This window comes from Eucyclogobius newberryi, unplaced genomic scaffold (assembly GCF_026437365.1).
Source record: "Eucyclogobius newberryi isolate DKJ021-1_F unplaced genomic scaffold, fEucNew1.0.hap1 SCAF_4, whole genome shotgun sequence".
Taxonomy (NCBI): Eukaryota; Metazoa; Chordata; class Actinopteri; order Gobiiformes; family Gobiidae; genus Eucyclogobius; species Eucyclogobius newberryi.
This window is the reverse complement of record NW_027316056.1, coordinates 22,159,194-22,175,249: the sequence shown is the minus strand read 5'-3', so window position 1 is coordinate 22,175,249 and position 16,056 is coordinate 22,159,194. Positions and strand designations below refer to the sequence as shown.

Below are 16,056 nucleotides of genomic sequence, written 5' to 3'. Positions count from 1 at the left end.
GATGGCTGGTGTGGAGTATGACCTGGCAGAGTGGATCCTGGACTACCTCACAGACTGACCCCAGTTTGTGAGAGCCCGGGACTGTGTGTCTGACACTCGGACCTGCAGTGTGGGGGCGCCCCAGGGCACTGTCCTCGCGCCCTTTCTCTTCACCCTTTACACTGCAGACTTCAGACACGACACGGACAGCTGTGTCCTGCAAAAGTTCTCTGACGACTCTGCCATCATTGGACTCATCACGGACGACAATGATGCGGAGTACAGGGGACTGGCGCAGGACTTTGTGGACTGGTGTCAGCGGAACCACCTCCTCATCAACGCGGGGAAGACCAAGGAGATGGTGGCAGACTTCCGCAGACACCACCCCACTGCCCCCTCACCAGTGAACATCCAGGGAAGGCACATTGAGAGAGTGGACTCATACAAGTACCTGGGTGTTCATCTGAACAACAAAACTGGACTGGACTCATAACACAGACGCACTGTACAGGAAGAGCCAGAGTCGGCTCTACCTCCTGAGGAGACTCAGGTCTTTTGGAGTGACAGGGCCACTCCTGAAGACCTTCTACGACTCTGTGGTGGCATCAGCCCTCCTGTACGGTGTGGCCTGCTGGAGCAGCAGCATCACAGAGAGGGAGAGGAATAAGCTGGACAAAGTCATCAAGATGTCCAGCTCCGTCCTGGGCTGCGCTCTGGACTCGGTGCAGGAGGTGGGGGACAGAAGGGTCCTGGCTAGATTCACATCTATGCTGGACCATGAGTGTCACCCTCTGCAGGACACTCTGTCCACTCTGGAGAGCAGCTTCAGTGACAGACTGATCCACCCTCGCTGTGTGAAGGAGAGGTTTCACAGGTCTTTTCTTCCTGCTGCTGTCAGACTTTATAGCAAACACTGTTAGTCCTGAACACTCGCAATACTGTCATATTCACGTGATTCATGTGCAATTCATGTGCAATTACTGTCGTGACACATATTCATGTGCAATTGCAGTCGTGATCACATGCAATGGTATTTATTTATTTATTTTATCTTTATTATTTTTCCCCTCCATCCCTTGTTAGGAAATGGGAGGTTTTGTCTATAGGAGTTTTTGTTTATAAGAGTTCTTCTATTGAGAGTGTTTTTCAAACTTCCTATAAGTTATCTGTTCTTTTCCCCTGTATCTACCTCTGTGTCTACCTGCGTTGCAACAATGAAATTTCCCCATGTGTGGACAATAAAGGAATATCTTATCTTAAATGATACAACCTGGGTGCACTGAAAGAGTAAGAAAGAAAAGAGAGAGAGACTGAATTAATTAATAAATGAAAGAGAGATGACAAACCAAAGACAAACAGAGAGAGAGAGAGAGAGAGAGAGAGAGAGAGAGAGAGAAAGAAAGAAAGAGAGATGAAGGGAGATGAAGAGAGGGGGGTAGTGGGCGTGTAGACCCTAACTCTCCCCCTCTCCCACATCCATGTCTTGTTGCGCTCCCTCTTCTCCGCGGGTCCTCGTCGCTCTCCCGTTTGTCCCGCAGCTCTGAGCGGAGCTGCACCTCTGGAAGCCCAGGAGAAGGAGTAGATAACTCAAGTTTCACATGAATTGATAGGAGCGCACCGGAGGATCTCTATTTGTGCATGTACTTTTACGCACCGCGAGTGTCTCTCTCACACGCGCCCCACAGTCTCCTTCCACCCGTGTCTACTCTTTTTCTCCAGAGGCTTCACTCTCGCTCCCGCCGTGGGGTCTCAGCTGTCCGTGTCCCTTCCCCCCTCCCTTGCGCCCTACCTGCCCCGCGCGCTGCTGGGAGCCTCCGGGCTGCTGCGCCGCAGGAGGATGTCACGCAGGGAGTCCCCCCCTCCACCACCCTCACCTCCGCCTCCTCCGCAGCTCGTCCGCGGGGACAACGGGCTCATCATGGACCGCGGGGATGACGACCGCCCAGAAAGAGCTGAGCCGCTGTCCGACGCGGAGACCGAGATCATCCAGGACACGTGGGGTTTGGCTTACAAAAACTGCGAGGACGTGGGAGTGTCAGTGCTGATCCGGTGAGTGACAGCGGTAAAAATCACCTGTCATCAGTGTGTGGAGAGCTTGAGTCTCAGAGGTGCGACATTAAGGATTTCAACACTCGAAAAGTAGTTCTGAAGTTCCCTCATATGCAAATGGCTTAAAGACAGCATCATATTGTTCTAAATGGATGCATCTAAAGCATGAACTTAAATGAATTTGGAGCTTTTCTCTTCATGATAATTTCAAATAACCATATGCATTTTGTAATATGAGCAATACATTTTGGCTGCCTTGTTAGGTGTATAACAATGCAATCCCATGCTTTATTTTGCCCTCCTTTTGCCTCTCTTTTCTCCTTTTCCAATATTTTTGTAATGCTACTGTTGTAATGCAACTGTGTGTTTCAATATCCCCTCAATATAAGCTTCAGATTGAGCAAACGCATCAATGAGCACCTCTCACCAAAACCCAATTGTTTCAGATGTGCTGCAGGAACAGCCAGTTCTGCCACTAAACCTTTAAAAATCCTCTTTTTCACGCCATTGTCACTGTTGTGTGTTGGTGGAATTCATTCTTCATGCTTCAGCACTGAAACCCATGTTGCCTGCGCAGGACAAATGCTTTATTTACATGTTTGTGTACAGGCACCTTGTTTTGAACTGTGATATGTGATTGTGGCTTGACAAATGGATCAAACTTAACATCAAATGCTATTGTCACAACTCTTCTATTCCACCGCAGGATTCGTTTCAGAAATTGAACTTGCAGGATTCTTGAACCAAAGTCAAAAATATGAGCTTGGCTTTTGAAGAAAGGCTCTGAACAAAGGCAACGTGTAAGATCAAAGTTAGCAGAACTGACACAGAAAGCATAAAATTGAAGGTCAAGGGAATACAATGTACTTTTTTTTTTTTTAGAATTGGTTGCTATGAGGATGCTCCTATAATAAAAATGTGTAAAGCTCTCCAAATATTTCCTTACTTTGCACTTTTAATCAAAAAATAAAATCCTATACCCCCTTTGATTACAAGTTTCACGCACAACTTGTACACGGTGACTTAAGTGTCCCCCTGCAACCAGAAAACCTGAGAGGGTTGGATGAAACAGGCCACATGTGGTTGTCAAGGCGACCGACGTGACTGAAGCAAAAGGATTTCTAGTTTTGGGGGTGACAGGAACCCCCCCAGGAAAGTGAAAAGGGGCACAACCACTGGGAATAATGTCTCTTATCTGAGGCTGACAGCTACAAGCTTTGGCACTTCGACGTCTCCCTCACAAGACCTGATATCAGTCGAGTCTTCTGCACACGCCGCCTTCCCCAACACATCTTACGTTCTCTAATTTGCCTCATTTTTCCGCCTTTGATGAAAACATGGCATTCTTCTTCATGTCATCATTCTGTCACTTAGAAGGAGGATCCATAGGAAGTCAGTTATGTCAGACGGCCAAGTGCTGTACATTTATGACATACAGTAAGGCAAAGAGGCATATTAGAATAGAAGGACTTAATCTTTTACTTAATTGTTATAAAGGCAATATATAGACACTATAATTACCGTAGAGATATACTTTAAAAAAAACATTTCTCTTCATAAACCGCCAAGAACAGCTCATGTTGTGCTGATAGCGGCAGGATGAGAACATTTTTCCTATGATGCCTTACCAATTAAACTGTTACAAATAGAATAGAGTATAGAGCTCGTTAACAACAAACCAATACGAAAGACATGCAGTGCTGCCCGGTGGTCTAGTGGTTGAGGTGGCAGCACACATGCCAGGCTTCATGTGCAGACGGCTGCAGTGTCATGAGTTTGAATCCTGGCTCAGACCATTTACTGCATGTCCTTTTATCTTATTTTCAGCCTAATAAAATTCTACGGGCCAAAACAATCCTTTAATAAACAAAAGAGAGAAAGACATGGAAGAGAAAACTTGTTTAGCATTTTTTTATTTCTACTTAATGAAACATTTGCCTCTGAACTAAAAGATGATTGAATTTGAGTTCAGGCCTAACATTCACCAGTCAGACAGGACCATACTTGGCATACAAACTCTAGGTCGTGCTTTAGTTTTTTCATTCTGTTAACTGTCATGTAATATTTTTGGTACATTTTGCCTTGTTGATAACTCAATCTATATGATTTCTTTGCATGTTAAGCATGCAATTAAAGCCATTTTCCAAATGTTATGAGCATTTAAACGACTTGAAAAGAAATGACAATCCTGAAAATCTAAAATCAGGGCATCTTTTAACAAGGATTTACATTTTCATGCCGGCCCATCTGTTTGGGTGCATAGAGAGAATAGACAGTGACAATAGCCCTAGTTGATCTCACAGATGCGTACAAATGCAATTGCACCAAAGAGAGCGGCATCTCCTGGGGCAGTGGCAGTGTGGTGCATATGGCAGCGATACAGTCCTGGACTGCACACTCTTATTCTTCTGACTGTATCAAGCACTGCTGGAGGGATATGGGCGACATCATTTTATAGGAAAATGCTCTGAACACCCGCATGCAGAATTACACAACAGACTAAATTCGGCTGTCTTTTGGCTGTAAATAGCTTTTCATTGCTTGTCACATTCTGGCCTTCAAGAAACAGGTGAATAACTAACATTCTGTTTAATGCTTTCAGCAAAATACTTATCAAACCCATAAATATGTGATTCACCCCTGTTCTCTCTGGTTCCACTCTGAGTGTGATTAACACACAACAATAATGGTGTTGCCGTGGCTTTGATGACCTCATTTAAATGCACGGGCAGGTGCCAGAATTAGTTCTGGTACCAAATATCTATTCTCATCTCACACACAAAGACCCTGTGTTTGCCTGTGCTTGAACATATTCATAACCCATCTATAAAGTCTGTGTGGAGCTTTCATAGTCAGTTTTTAAAACAGTTACTGTATCAGTCTACTGTCTGTCATCAACACAACTTAATGTCTCTACATTAAACTTTTCACATTTCATTGACAGGAAAACATCAGCCAGCATCGCATATGATGATGCCTCAATGTTACAAATGTTTCCTTTGGAAAGCTCACATAGAGCAGTTTCTGTGACTCAGTGGTTAGTGATTGCCACAAACCCGTAAGTCAGCAGTTTGCTTCCAGTTTGGAGTGCATGTTGTCTTTGTGTCCCTAAGATTCCTCCTTCTTCATCCTTCTTATGTGTAAGGTGTGTGTGATGGTGGTGGTCAGAGGGGTCGATGGTACAGATTAGCTTCAGTCTAGCCCAGGGCAGATGTGCCTATAAGTATGGAGTTATTTATTAACACTATACTTGGACAATGTATACAATGTTTATGATTTTACTATAATTATGCAAATGCAATATAATATACTGTATACTCCATAGGCAATTAGGCACGCATAGCCAACAATTAAACCCCTTACAATGTGGAAGGGAATTGCACTTACCAAAATTATTATCACAAAAAGGACAGGAATGAAAGAAAACATCAAAGAAAACATTGCTGTAGCAGTGTTTTCTTGAAGCTCAGCAGTGCACTTTCATGTCTATCTAAGAGGAATAAGAGCCACTGATTGTCCATATTATTCTTGTTACCCACAATGAGAGCTCCCAGTATTGTTGGTCTCACATCTCAAGGATGTATGGGCCCAAATGAGAAACTCACTGTACAGACACTTGCAGTCAGCACTGTCAAGGCATGTAGTGGGTCAGAGAAGAATAGAAGAATGTTAATTATTAGGCCCGAGCGCCACAAGCTGGCGAGAGGCCTATTAATCTCGTAAGGCCGTGCGAAGCACGGCTGCGAAAGTGCGCACGTAGTGCGCACGAAATCGAGCGCAAAGCGCTCGCCCACTTCAAAACACTCACTAACGCACTCCTTCACTCACGCACGCCCCGTGCATACTAATTAGTAGGAAAATGGAACTTTACCGTTGTAAACGGGCGAAGCCCGTGCAAAAGTACGCACTAAACGAGCACTTTAAATTGGGATGACGACCGCGAATCATCCCCATATAAAGCACTCAAGTAGCTCACGAATACGTTCCCCATCTCTTGCATGTTCCGTGCATATAAGCATGTAATGCAAAAATTGAACATTATTACTGTATAGAGGGCTAAAAACACAAAGTGGGCGGAGCCCACTCAAAATTAACGAAAGTACCCGTCAGTGACCAGGGACCCACACCATGAGGTAGGAAAGCGCGAGCGCTTTCCGAAAATGTATAGTTCATGATATTTGAAAAATGGGAAACATTGTTTTCGCATCAGAATATTATTCTTTCTTTCTTTCTTTCTTCTTCTTCTTCTCGGGACCAACCCCCCTATTTTTCACCCAGTGAACATTGACGAAAAGTCACAAAAATTAGCACACCTCTAAAAATCGTGCCTCTCTACATTCTGGCTATTTCTTTTTTCTAAAATTAAAAAAAATGGCGCGTCAGCGCCCCCAAATGTACCAAAAATGCATTGAGAGATGGGAAATGACCCAAAAAAAATCTGATCGTAGAATCATGAAATTTGGCGCAGAGGTAGATGGTGACAAGAGAAGTAAAAAATATTACTACGGCAACGCCGTCCGCCCAACCAAATGTCGGCCATATTGCTTCAAAAATGGCTAAACATGACTTCGGAGTTTTTCAAAACGTCGTACTTTTACGAACTCCTCCCAGGGCGGTGGCCCTAAAAAGCTGAAATTTGGTGAAAATGCTACTGAGGAGTGGGACATCAAAAGTTATCCAAATTACATTGATACTTCTCACGGTCTCTGTGCGGCGAAGCCGCAAACTGTAGCAAGAATTTCAGAAATCTCCCAAATTTAACATTTCTGCCGTTTGCGCAGATAAAGTCCGAATTGCGTCAAATTAGAATCAGTTGTTAAACTCTTTGCCTTAAACCTACTTGAAGTGAAATAAATTAATTTGGAGCCACAGCGCCCCCTACAGATTTTATATGGAGGTTAAATATTTAGTTGTGCGAAATTATATGAAATTTGACACACAACTCAATTTTGGCATCCCCATCAAAAAGTCAATGAGACCCATGTCATAATTGTTATGGCTTTTCATGCTTTTTTATGGTTATTCCAATGGGGAAATCGCCAGAACATGTTTACACTTTAGACTTTCACGAACTCCTCTTAGGGCGTTAGACATATTAACCTGAAATTTGGTGAGACTCATCTTCAGGGGTGGACCATCAAAAGTTATCCACATTTTTATTCTAAGAGTCACGGTGTCTGTGCGGCAAAGCCGCACATTTTGCCAAGAATTCAAAATAAAATTGCTTTTTGATGGTAAAACAAAGGGGAGAAGATGTGACAGCGTCACAGATTCAGCAGTAGATGTAATAAAAGGACAATTGGGGCGCGTTAGCGCCCCCTCCTCTTGCGGCGTGGCGGCGGCGTGGCGAGGGCCGATCATTGCCGCTTGCGGCTATATTTATTATTATTACTGCTATTACAGTGTATTTGTATAGCACTTTTCCACCTTCAAGGCACTCAAAAAGCTTTACTATGCATTGTGGGTGAAGTGTTTTGCCTAAGGACACAATGACATTTCCGATGGCACTTTTGTGCCATCGGAATGGTGTTCCCCATTTAATTACCAACCCTGTTCTGCTTAGCTTCTGAGATCTGATGAGATTGGGCATAAGCAAGAAGGTACGGCCACATAACCATACATTATCAATGTGATGATATTTCCTTTTTACAGATAAATGCTGTCAGTTTTCCAAATTCACAAAAAAACAATGTCGAAAATTGTAATAATCAAGATCCATCCAAAGGGGATTTCTAAGTTGATCTGAGAAGCTCAACTTTATACTGCTCCGAGCTGAAGTAGAGCTGCCCTCAGGAGTTATAACCCGAAACTACCCTGAGTTTGTTGAACATTCCATTCGTCTTGTGATCAGTCTAATTCTCATTCCCAACTGTTAAGTGCATGATTAGAATTGTATTAGTTTGCTTTCTCACTTGTTATTTATCAGGTCAAAGGATACAACCAGCAAATTTAACCTTAATCCACCACTTTTGTTCAAAGAGCAATTCTCTTTATCACAAAAATGGCCTCCTCCACACCTCTTGGAAACAATCTCTTCTCCTTGCTTAAAATCTGTACCTCGCTGTCTTCAAATGAGGGGTTTGTGGCTCCAAAGTGAATGTGCACGGCTAAATTTGAGTGGCTTCTATGTTGACAGTCTTTTGTCCCGTGGCTGTTTCTCCAATGTAATGCTCCTTGCAATGGATTGTGTAAACTACGTTACTCCACTGTCCTTAGGATGAACCAGTTTCGGTCTTAGCGTATTACCCAATTAAAAGTGCACAGAAATGTCAGGCTTTCTAATAATCCTTTGTAGTTTATTCCAGACACAGAAAGGATAGAAACCGAATCTATCCTAGGTTCTGTTTCCCTTTGTTTGTTTTTATTATGTTTGCTTTGCTGAGAGTGCATTCAGTGTATCCACAAACTTAGAGGGTGTTCTGGATATGTTTTCTTCATTCTTCTTTCCCTCTGCATTCTTGGGCACCTTTTGGCTCTGTGCTGTGTCCTTATCACCCCAAGTTTGTGCTGTAGTGGATGGTGATAATCAAAGAGCAGATATTGGTTTGTGTAAGTGGGTTTCCCGTAGACTGACTAAATCTCAAGTTTGCCATCCTCTCCTTGTTGCCCTCATGTGTGAAAAGGCTTCCGGCTCTTGTTTCTTGATCTTTACAAAAGCAGCTTCAATGTAGTGGTACCGATGACAAAAAAAGAATGTGTTCTTAAGTCATAATTAATTAATCAATTAAAATTAGACCATGAAAGTTCATGCTAACACGTAGATTAAATAAAACAAATAAACTGCAATAAATAAATGCAGAAAAAACAAAGCAACACTAGGTGGAGGCATAACTTGACATTATTTCCCTATATACTCACTAAAGTGGAGCCCTCTGACAGTAGGGTATTCAACTCGCACCTCCGGGAGAGCTTCTCCCATGTCCCGGGGGAGGCTGGGGACATTGAGTCCGAGTGGACCATGTTCTCCGCCTCCATTGTTGATGCGGCTGCTCGGAGCTGTGGTCGCAAGGTCTCCGGTGCCTGTCGTGGCGGCAACCCCCGAACCCGGTGGTGGACACCGGAAGTAAGGGATGCCGTCAGACTGAAGAAGGAGGCCTATCAGGCCACTCTGGCTTGTAGGTCTCCGGAGGTCATCGACGGGTATCGGCAGGCCAAGCGAGCCGCGGCTCGTGCTGTCGCAGAGGCAAAAACCCGGGCCTGGGAGGAGTTCGGGGAGGCCATGGAGGAGGACTATCGGTCGGCACCAAAGAAATTCTGGCAAACCGTCCGGCGCCTCAGGAGGGGGAAGCAGTGTCTCACCAACACCGTTTACGGTGCGGGTGGAGGCCTACTGACCTCGACTGGGGATGTCGTCGGACGGTGGAAGGAATACTTTGAGGATCTCCTTAATCCCTCAGTCACGTCTTCCGAAGAGGAAGTAGAGACCGGGGACTCGGAGGCTGGCTCATCCATCACCCAAGCTGAAGTCACTGAGGTTGTTCGCAAACTCCTCGGTGGCAGGGCTCCGGGGGTGGATGAGATCCGCCCTGAGTACCTAAAGTATCTGGATGTTGTAGGACTGTCTTGGTTGACACGTCTCTGCAACATCGCGTGGCGTTCGGGGACCGTGCCTCTGGACTGGCAGACCGGGGTGGTGGTCCCTCTGTTCAAGAAGGGGGACCGGAGGGTGTGTTCCAACTACAGAGGGATCACACTCCTCAGCCTCCCGGGTAAGGTCTATTCCAAGGTACTGGAGAGGAGAATCCGACCGATAGTCGAACCTCGGATTCAGGAGGAGCAGAGTGGTTTTCGTCCCGGTCGTGGAACACTGGACCAGCTCTATACCCTCCATCGGGTGCTCGAGGGTTCATGGGAGTTTGCCCAACCAGTCCACATGTGCTTTGTGGATCTGGAGAAGGCTTTCGACCGTGTCCCTCGGGGTGTCCTTTGGGGGGTGCTCCGGGAGTACGGGGTCCGGGGCCCTTTGCTCAGGGCTGTCCGGTCCCTGTATGACCGGAGCAGGAGCTGTGTTCGCATTGCCGGCAGTAAGTCAGACCTATTCCCAGTGCATGTTGGACTCCGCCAGGGCTGCCCTTTGTCACCGGTTCTGTTCATAATTTTTATGGACAGAATTTCTAGGCGCAGTCAGGGGTCGGAGGGTGTCCGGTTTGGGGACCACAGGATCTCATCTCTGCTGTTTGCAGACGATGTTGTCCTGATGGCTCCATCAAACCCGGACCTGCAACATGCACTGGGACGGTTTGCAGCCGAGTGTGAAGCGGCTGGGATGAGAATCAGCACCTCCAAATCCGATGCCATGGTTCTCGACCGGAAAAAGGTGGCTTGCCCTCTCCGGGTGGGTGGGGTGTCCTTGCCCCAAGTGGAGGAGTTCAAGTATCTCGGGGTCTTGTTCACGAGTGAGGGAAGGATGGAGCGTGAGATCGACAGGCGGATCGGTGCAGCGGCTGCAGTGATGCAGTCGCTGCATCGGACCGTTGTGGTGAAGAGGGAGCTGAGCCGAAAGGCAAAGCTCTCTATTTACCGGTCGGTCTACGTTCCTACCCTCACCTATGGTCATGAGTTTTGGGTAATGACCGAAAGGACAAGATCGCAGATACTAGCGGGCGAAATGAGTTTCCTCCGCTGTGTGGCTGGGCGCTCCCTTAGAGATAAGGTGAGGAGCTCGGCCACACGGGGGGAGCTCAGAGTAGAGCCGCTGCTCCTCCACGTCGAGAGGAGCCAGCTGAGGTGGCTCGGGCATCTGTTCCGGATGCCTCCTGGGCGCCTCCCTCGGGAGGTGTTTCAGGCATGTCCCACCGGGAAGAGGCCCCGGGGAAGACCCAGGACACGCTGGAGAGACTATGTCTCTCGGCTGGCCTGGGAACGCCTCGGGATCCCCCCGGAGGAGTTAGAGGAAGTGTCTGGGGAGAAGGAGGTCTGGGAGTCCCTGCTCAGACTGCTGCCCCCGCGAACCGGCCCCGGATAAAGCGGCAGAAGATGGATGGATACTCACTAAATCATTGTGATACATTTCAGCAAAGTACATGTCCTGGCCACAGAGGGGAGGAGCCTATTGTGCATGTTTCTAGTGTCAAGGGGAAACTGGAGTAGCTGGAGGAAACCTACACAGACACAGGGAGAACATGCAAACGTCACACAGAAAGGCCCCATTCGGGATCAGGAATCAAACCCAGGACCTTCTTACTGTGAAATGAGCGTGCTACCCGCTGTGCCCCCCAAAACCTGGTATTTTTTTCACTCAATTATTTTGTGGCTGTCCTTCAAATTTCTGATTAACATTCTTCAGTAAAAGCTACTTTAAAAGTCCAAAGCTGGCATTTTAAACTGTTGGAGTGGAGTGGACTCGGCTCAGACCAACTATTGAAAGCTGTTATCTGCATAGCTGAAAGCTGATTGACAGGAGTCCAGGCGAGTCTGCATTTCACATTGCCGCTATCCGACTGATTATTATAGTAGCCGGGGGAGAAGTAGAGCTTTTCAGTGATGGAAATGGCTAATGTGAACTGAATGACTTTAGATAAGAATATGGGTTGACAGAAATTGAGATGCAGCTTCCCAGTATCACAATGTTTTTTTTGTTTTTTCTCTGAATTTCTGTGCCTTCTCCAGATTCTTTGTAAACTTTCCATCCGCCAAACAGTACTTCAGCCAGTTCCAGGACATGCAGGACCCTGATGAGATGGAGAAGAGCACTCAGCTGAGACAGCACGCCCGCAGAGTGATGAATGCCATCAACACCGTGGTAGAGAACCTTCACGACGCAGAGAAAGTGTCGTCTGTGCTGGCCTTGGTCGGGAAGGCACACGCGCTCAAGCACAAAGTGGAGCCAGTGTATTTTAAGGTGAGAACCATCTGCCACTGTCTGCAGATGGAAAACTTGTTAATTTTGCTGCTTCCATTGTAGATCAAGAATAGAATCCCCTCACAAAATGTATTAATCCAAGCTTCAGGTGTAAAATCCATCGAGCCTTCAGCCTTGCCACATTTAACCTGTAGATATGACTTTCTCTTATGACTGGCACACAGACATTTTTGCAGCTTTTCTCTGTTTCTGTGCTGAGAGTGGATGAACAGCGTATATCACCATATAATATAGGATGTTGAGAACATGTCCTTGAGATTACAATAACAAGAACTCCGTTTGTACACTTTTATCCTTGTTATCCATTTACAAACCCAAGGTTTTCTAGAAACGTACATCAATACAAAACACCATTTCAGTTTAAACATCTCCTTACATTAGATTACATCATCAAATGTTTTCCACAACAAGCTGCATCATCTTAAATAACACATTGTCAAAGCTATACTGCATAACATTTCAACTAGACTTGAAAAAAATAAAAAAATAAAAATATTTCATAAATGTTTATAGTGCGCAAAAATATCTAGAAAAAGTGTGCATCCTTTCTAGAAGATTTCCTCTCCACAGACCTGGCTCGTAACATGGACTGGTGGCTGCCAGATTAATCTTGTGATTTAAAATCTTAAAAAGGTTGTCACTGCCTCAAACAGTAGCAAATTACATATTTTTTCACCATAGTCTATTTTATATTGATCCAGTTTTATATTTTACAGCGATATTGACCAGAAATATCTGCATTTTGAACGTTTTAACAGAGGCAAATTTAAATTCAAGCCACCACTTCAATGTTAGACTATGGGCATTTCAGAACATGCTATGGAGTATATTCCTATAATTTATGAGGTCATTTCTGCATTTATACAAAGAGCTGACAAAAACAGAAGGATCTTGCCTTAAAAAACTGTGGATCCACCAAGTGGCCTGACATTCATCCGTCATCATTACTATTTGGTTATAGTTTTTGACAGTTAGTGACTAATAATAAAATATATTGAAATAGGCACAAAAAGTGAACATTGAGGATAAACCAAAGTCTATTACAAGTAAAGCTATTACAATGTTTCCAGTGGTAACCTCGCCTCACAAATCTCTTTCCCACTGTACCGCTGACTTTTCAGAGAGAATTCAATACCATTTGGTGGCCTTAAAAAAGAGGGATTTATTTTTTCTAAAGGCCTCCTCATTAAGAAAGCCTTGAATTGAATCAGATAATTACTTGAGCAAGTAAGAGAAGACTGTACAGAAGATGTTTGCGTTAATAGGAGGCTGCAGTACACTCGATTCGCGTTTTCATCCATTTGCAGTCATAGTCATACACAAAACCAAAAGTACTGCTCTTCTGCTGGAGCGGATCGCCTCAGAGAGTCGGAGGCAGCAATCCACCAAAGAACAATCATCACATTCATACATTTTTTTTAAGGGTTGCGGGTGATTAGAGTCTATCCCAGTGACTTTGGGTCTTAGACAAACCACTCAGTCTCACATTCATTTTACTAGAGGCATTTTTTTAAAAACATTTGCCAGTTGACCTAACACATACTGTATTTTCCGGACTATAAGTTGCACCGGAGTATAAGTCGCAGAAGCCAAAAAATGTATAATAGAGAAAAAACATATATAAGTTGCACTGGAGTATGAAATGCGGTTGCAAGTGTGAAAATAACAAATAATATCACCTATAAGTCGCTCCGGAGTATAAGTATATAAGTATAAATATAAATATAAGTCGCACCCCAGCCAAAACTATGAAATAAGGTGCAACTTGTAGTCCGGAAAATACGGTACATGTCTTTGGACGGTGGAAGGTAACACGAGAAGGACATGCAGACTCCACACAGATCATGTGATGTTGGTTAGACCCTAAAATTTAAGCCATGATCTCCTTATTGGGAGGCCAGAACATTAACCGCTCTGCAACCATGTGCCCCAAGTTAGCGTGCCAAAGTCTTGTTCGTTATCTGAATTAACCAGACAAAGCACTTCACCAACTCAGAACGGCCACGCACCACCACACACAGAATCAAAAAATAACAGTCTGTCAATCCTTTCGGTGTCCGAGCCGGGTGAGGTGTGTGCTTTTAAAGGGGATACATTATGCAAAATCAGCTGTGTTTCCTCACACCTTCCTCATTAGTTTATTCAAAAATGTAAAAACAGGTTTAGATCAATACTGCAGTTAAGAATGAACAAAATGTGTTATAGTTCAATACCTGAAAAAGCATATCTCCTTTAATACAGATTATCCAGCACATCCAGGCTGAACAACATAATATGATTCGTTGCTTCTGAAAGTGAAGATGTGGTTTAGAAATTTGATGCAATTTGTGTCCAAGTAAACACAGAAACATGTGCAAAAAGTTAAATAAAAAAGATTGACAGGGTTCAAATTATGAAACTGATACAGAAACAGATATGATGGTGCATTTGAATTATAACAGTACAGGACATTTTTTCCTCTACACTTGTTATTGATATCTACTCCTTTAATTTATGTATGACACCACGGCCCATTTCCCACTTAAAAAAATCCCTATTTCTCTGTTCCTTCCTGTGCCACATTATCATTTTGATTCCTCTCTACCAACCGTCCACAAACCACTTTCATGTTAAACTTTATCATTTTCAATTCTCACCTGTCTTGCCTACATTTCTGCAAAAATGAAGAATTTGCTCTGTTCATTCATATTTTTTGTATGTTCTTTTGCACATACCCTTTTTATTGTATTAGTTTTATATAATTTCCTTTATGACAGCCACAAACAGTACAATGCATGATCTGTTATCCTCTATGACTCCACTGTTTTTCAACATTTTGCTTCCTAGATCCTAAGTGGCGTGATGCTGGAGGTGCTGTCGGAGGATTACCCTGAATGCTTCACTGAAGAGGTGCAGCTGGTGTGGTCCAAACTGATGGGCGCCGTGTACTGGCATGTGACCGGAGCGTACACGGAGGTGGGCTGGCTCAAGGTTTCCAGCTCCGCCGTCTAAAGAGATATAGCTGTACAGTGGACTCAGAAACGCGTCAAATCAGATGAATTTGTGTAAAGTGTGAATGGATCGGGAGAGGCTCAGTGTGGTTTGGTGCCGTTATGAATGAGATAAATTTACTTTTATTTTATTTGGTCACGTATGGTGCTCTGGTCATTGCTCTGTTTCACTTACACTGTAGCCCTACATTCTGAACACACCCTTTCGAGTGGGACAAAATCCTTGGTATTATTAGCTTTAATGTAATTATAATGGCTATTTTGGTATATTATTTATTTTGTTCAATGCAAAGTGACGATGTCACTTAGCTTAAAGCTGGGGTACTTGGTTTTCAAACAATGAAAGCAGAAAGTAGGATTCTAAATTGTCCCTAGCTCAAACAAACCCTCTGTGCATGCATTTATTTTCAGGCAAGTAAATGGGCTTTAGAGCAGCTTTTTTAGATGGAGAGGGAAGCTGAGGTGGACCACCCAGTCGCAGCCAATCAGAGCACTTCTTTCAGCTCTTCCTTCCCCGTTGACAAGAATTAGAATACTTTATTATTAGCTGCAGACAGCCCGAACTGGTCTCCTTTGGTTGCAAAGTCCTGCTTATAATACTCTACAATACTCCTCAAAATAAAAACTCAAATTTCACCAATTTGCAAAAAAAGAAAAGAAAAAGTTTTAACCTCACTGATTGGACTCATAGTGACTATAATAGAATTGCTTATTGTCAGTTTAAATTTTGCTAAATTAACTTTAACTAAGATGTTTAGTGAGCCTTTTTGAGGTGTTCTCATTTCACACTAAATCAAGCAGTGCATTACTTAATGTAAACAGCACCAAATCTAAGACGGGACAAAAAAAAACCCTGTTTGGCCAATGTCAACAGTCAAGTGACTACATTATGTAAGAATAATTGAAATATGCTTGTAACCACATACATTTTTCCCATCACTGTGGATGTAAATCCATTACCTCTATAGGTTACAATATACACCAGTAATGAAGAAACAATTAATGAGCTAGAAATGAACTGATCACCTTTGTTATGGAAATGTATTACTTTTACACAATCTCGCAAACAACAATGGTGGTAGTTTAAAAAGCATAATCTTTAGCCTACTCAATGAAATTGTCTTTGTATTTATTGAGACTCTGAAAACAGTATAATACAAAGATATTCAAAAGTAC

General features: G+C 43.9%; 1 protein-coding gene across 1 annotated transcript; it reads left to right on the top strand.

Moving 5' to 3' along the window:
- Positions 1-1,488: 1,488 nt before the first annotated feature.
- On the top strand, positions 1,489-15,459 carry cygb2 (cytoglobin 2). Its single transcript, XM_072463916.1, has 3 exons — positions 1,489-2,028; positions 11,638-11,869; positions 14,717-15,459. Exons 1-3 carry the CDS (start codon positions 1,817-1,819, stop codon positions 14,879-14,881), a joined length of 609 nt encoding a protein of 202 aa, XP_072320017.1. The 5' UTR covers positions 1,489-1,816; the 3' UTR covers positions 14,882-15,459.
- The last annotated feature ends 597 nt before the right edge of the window (positions 15,460-16,056 follow it).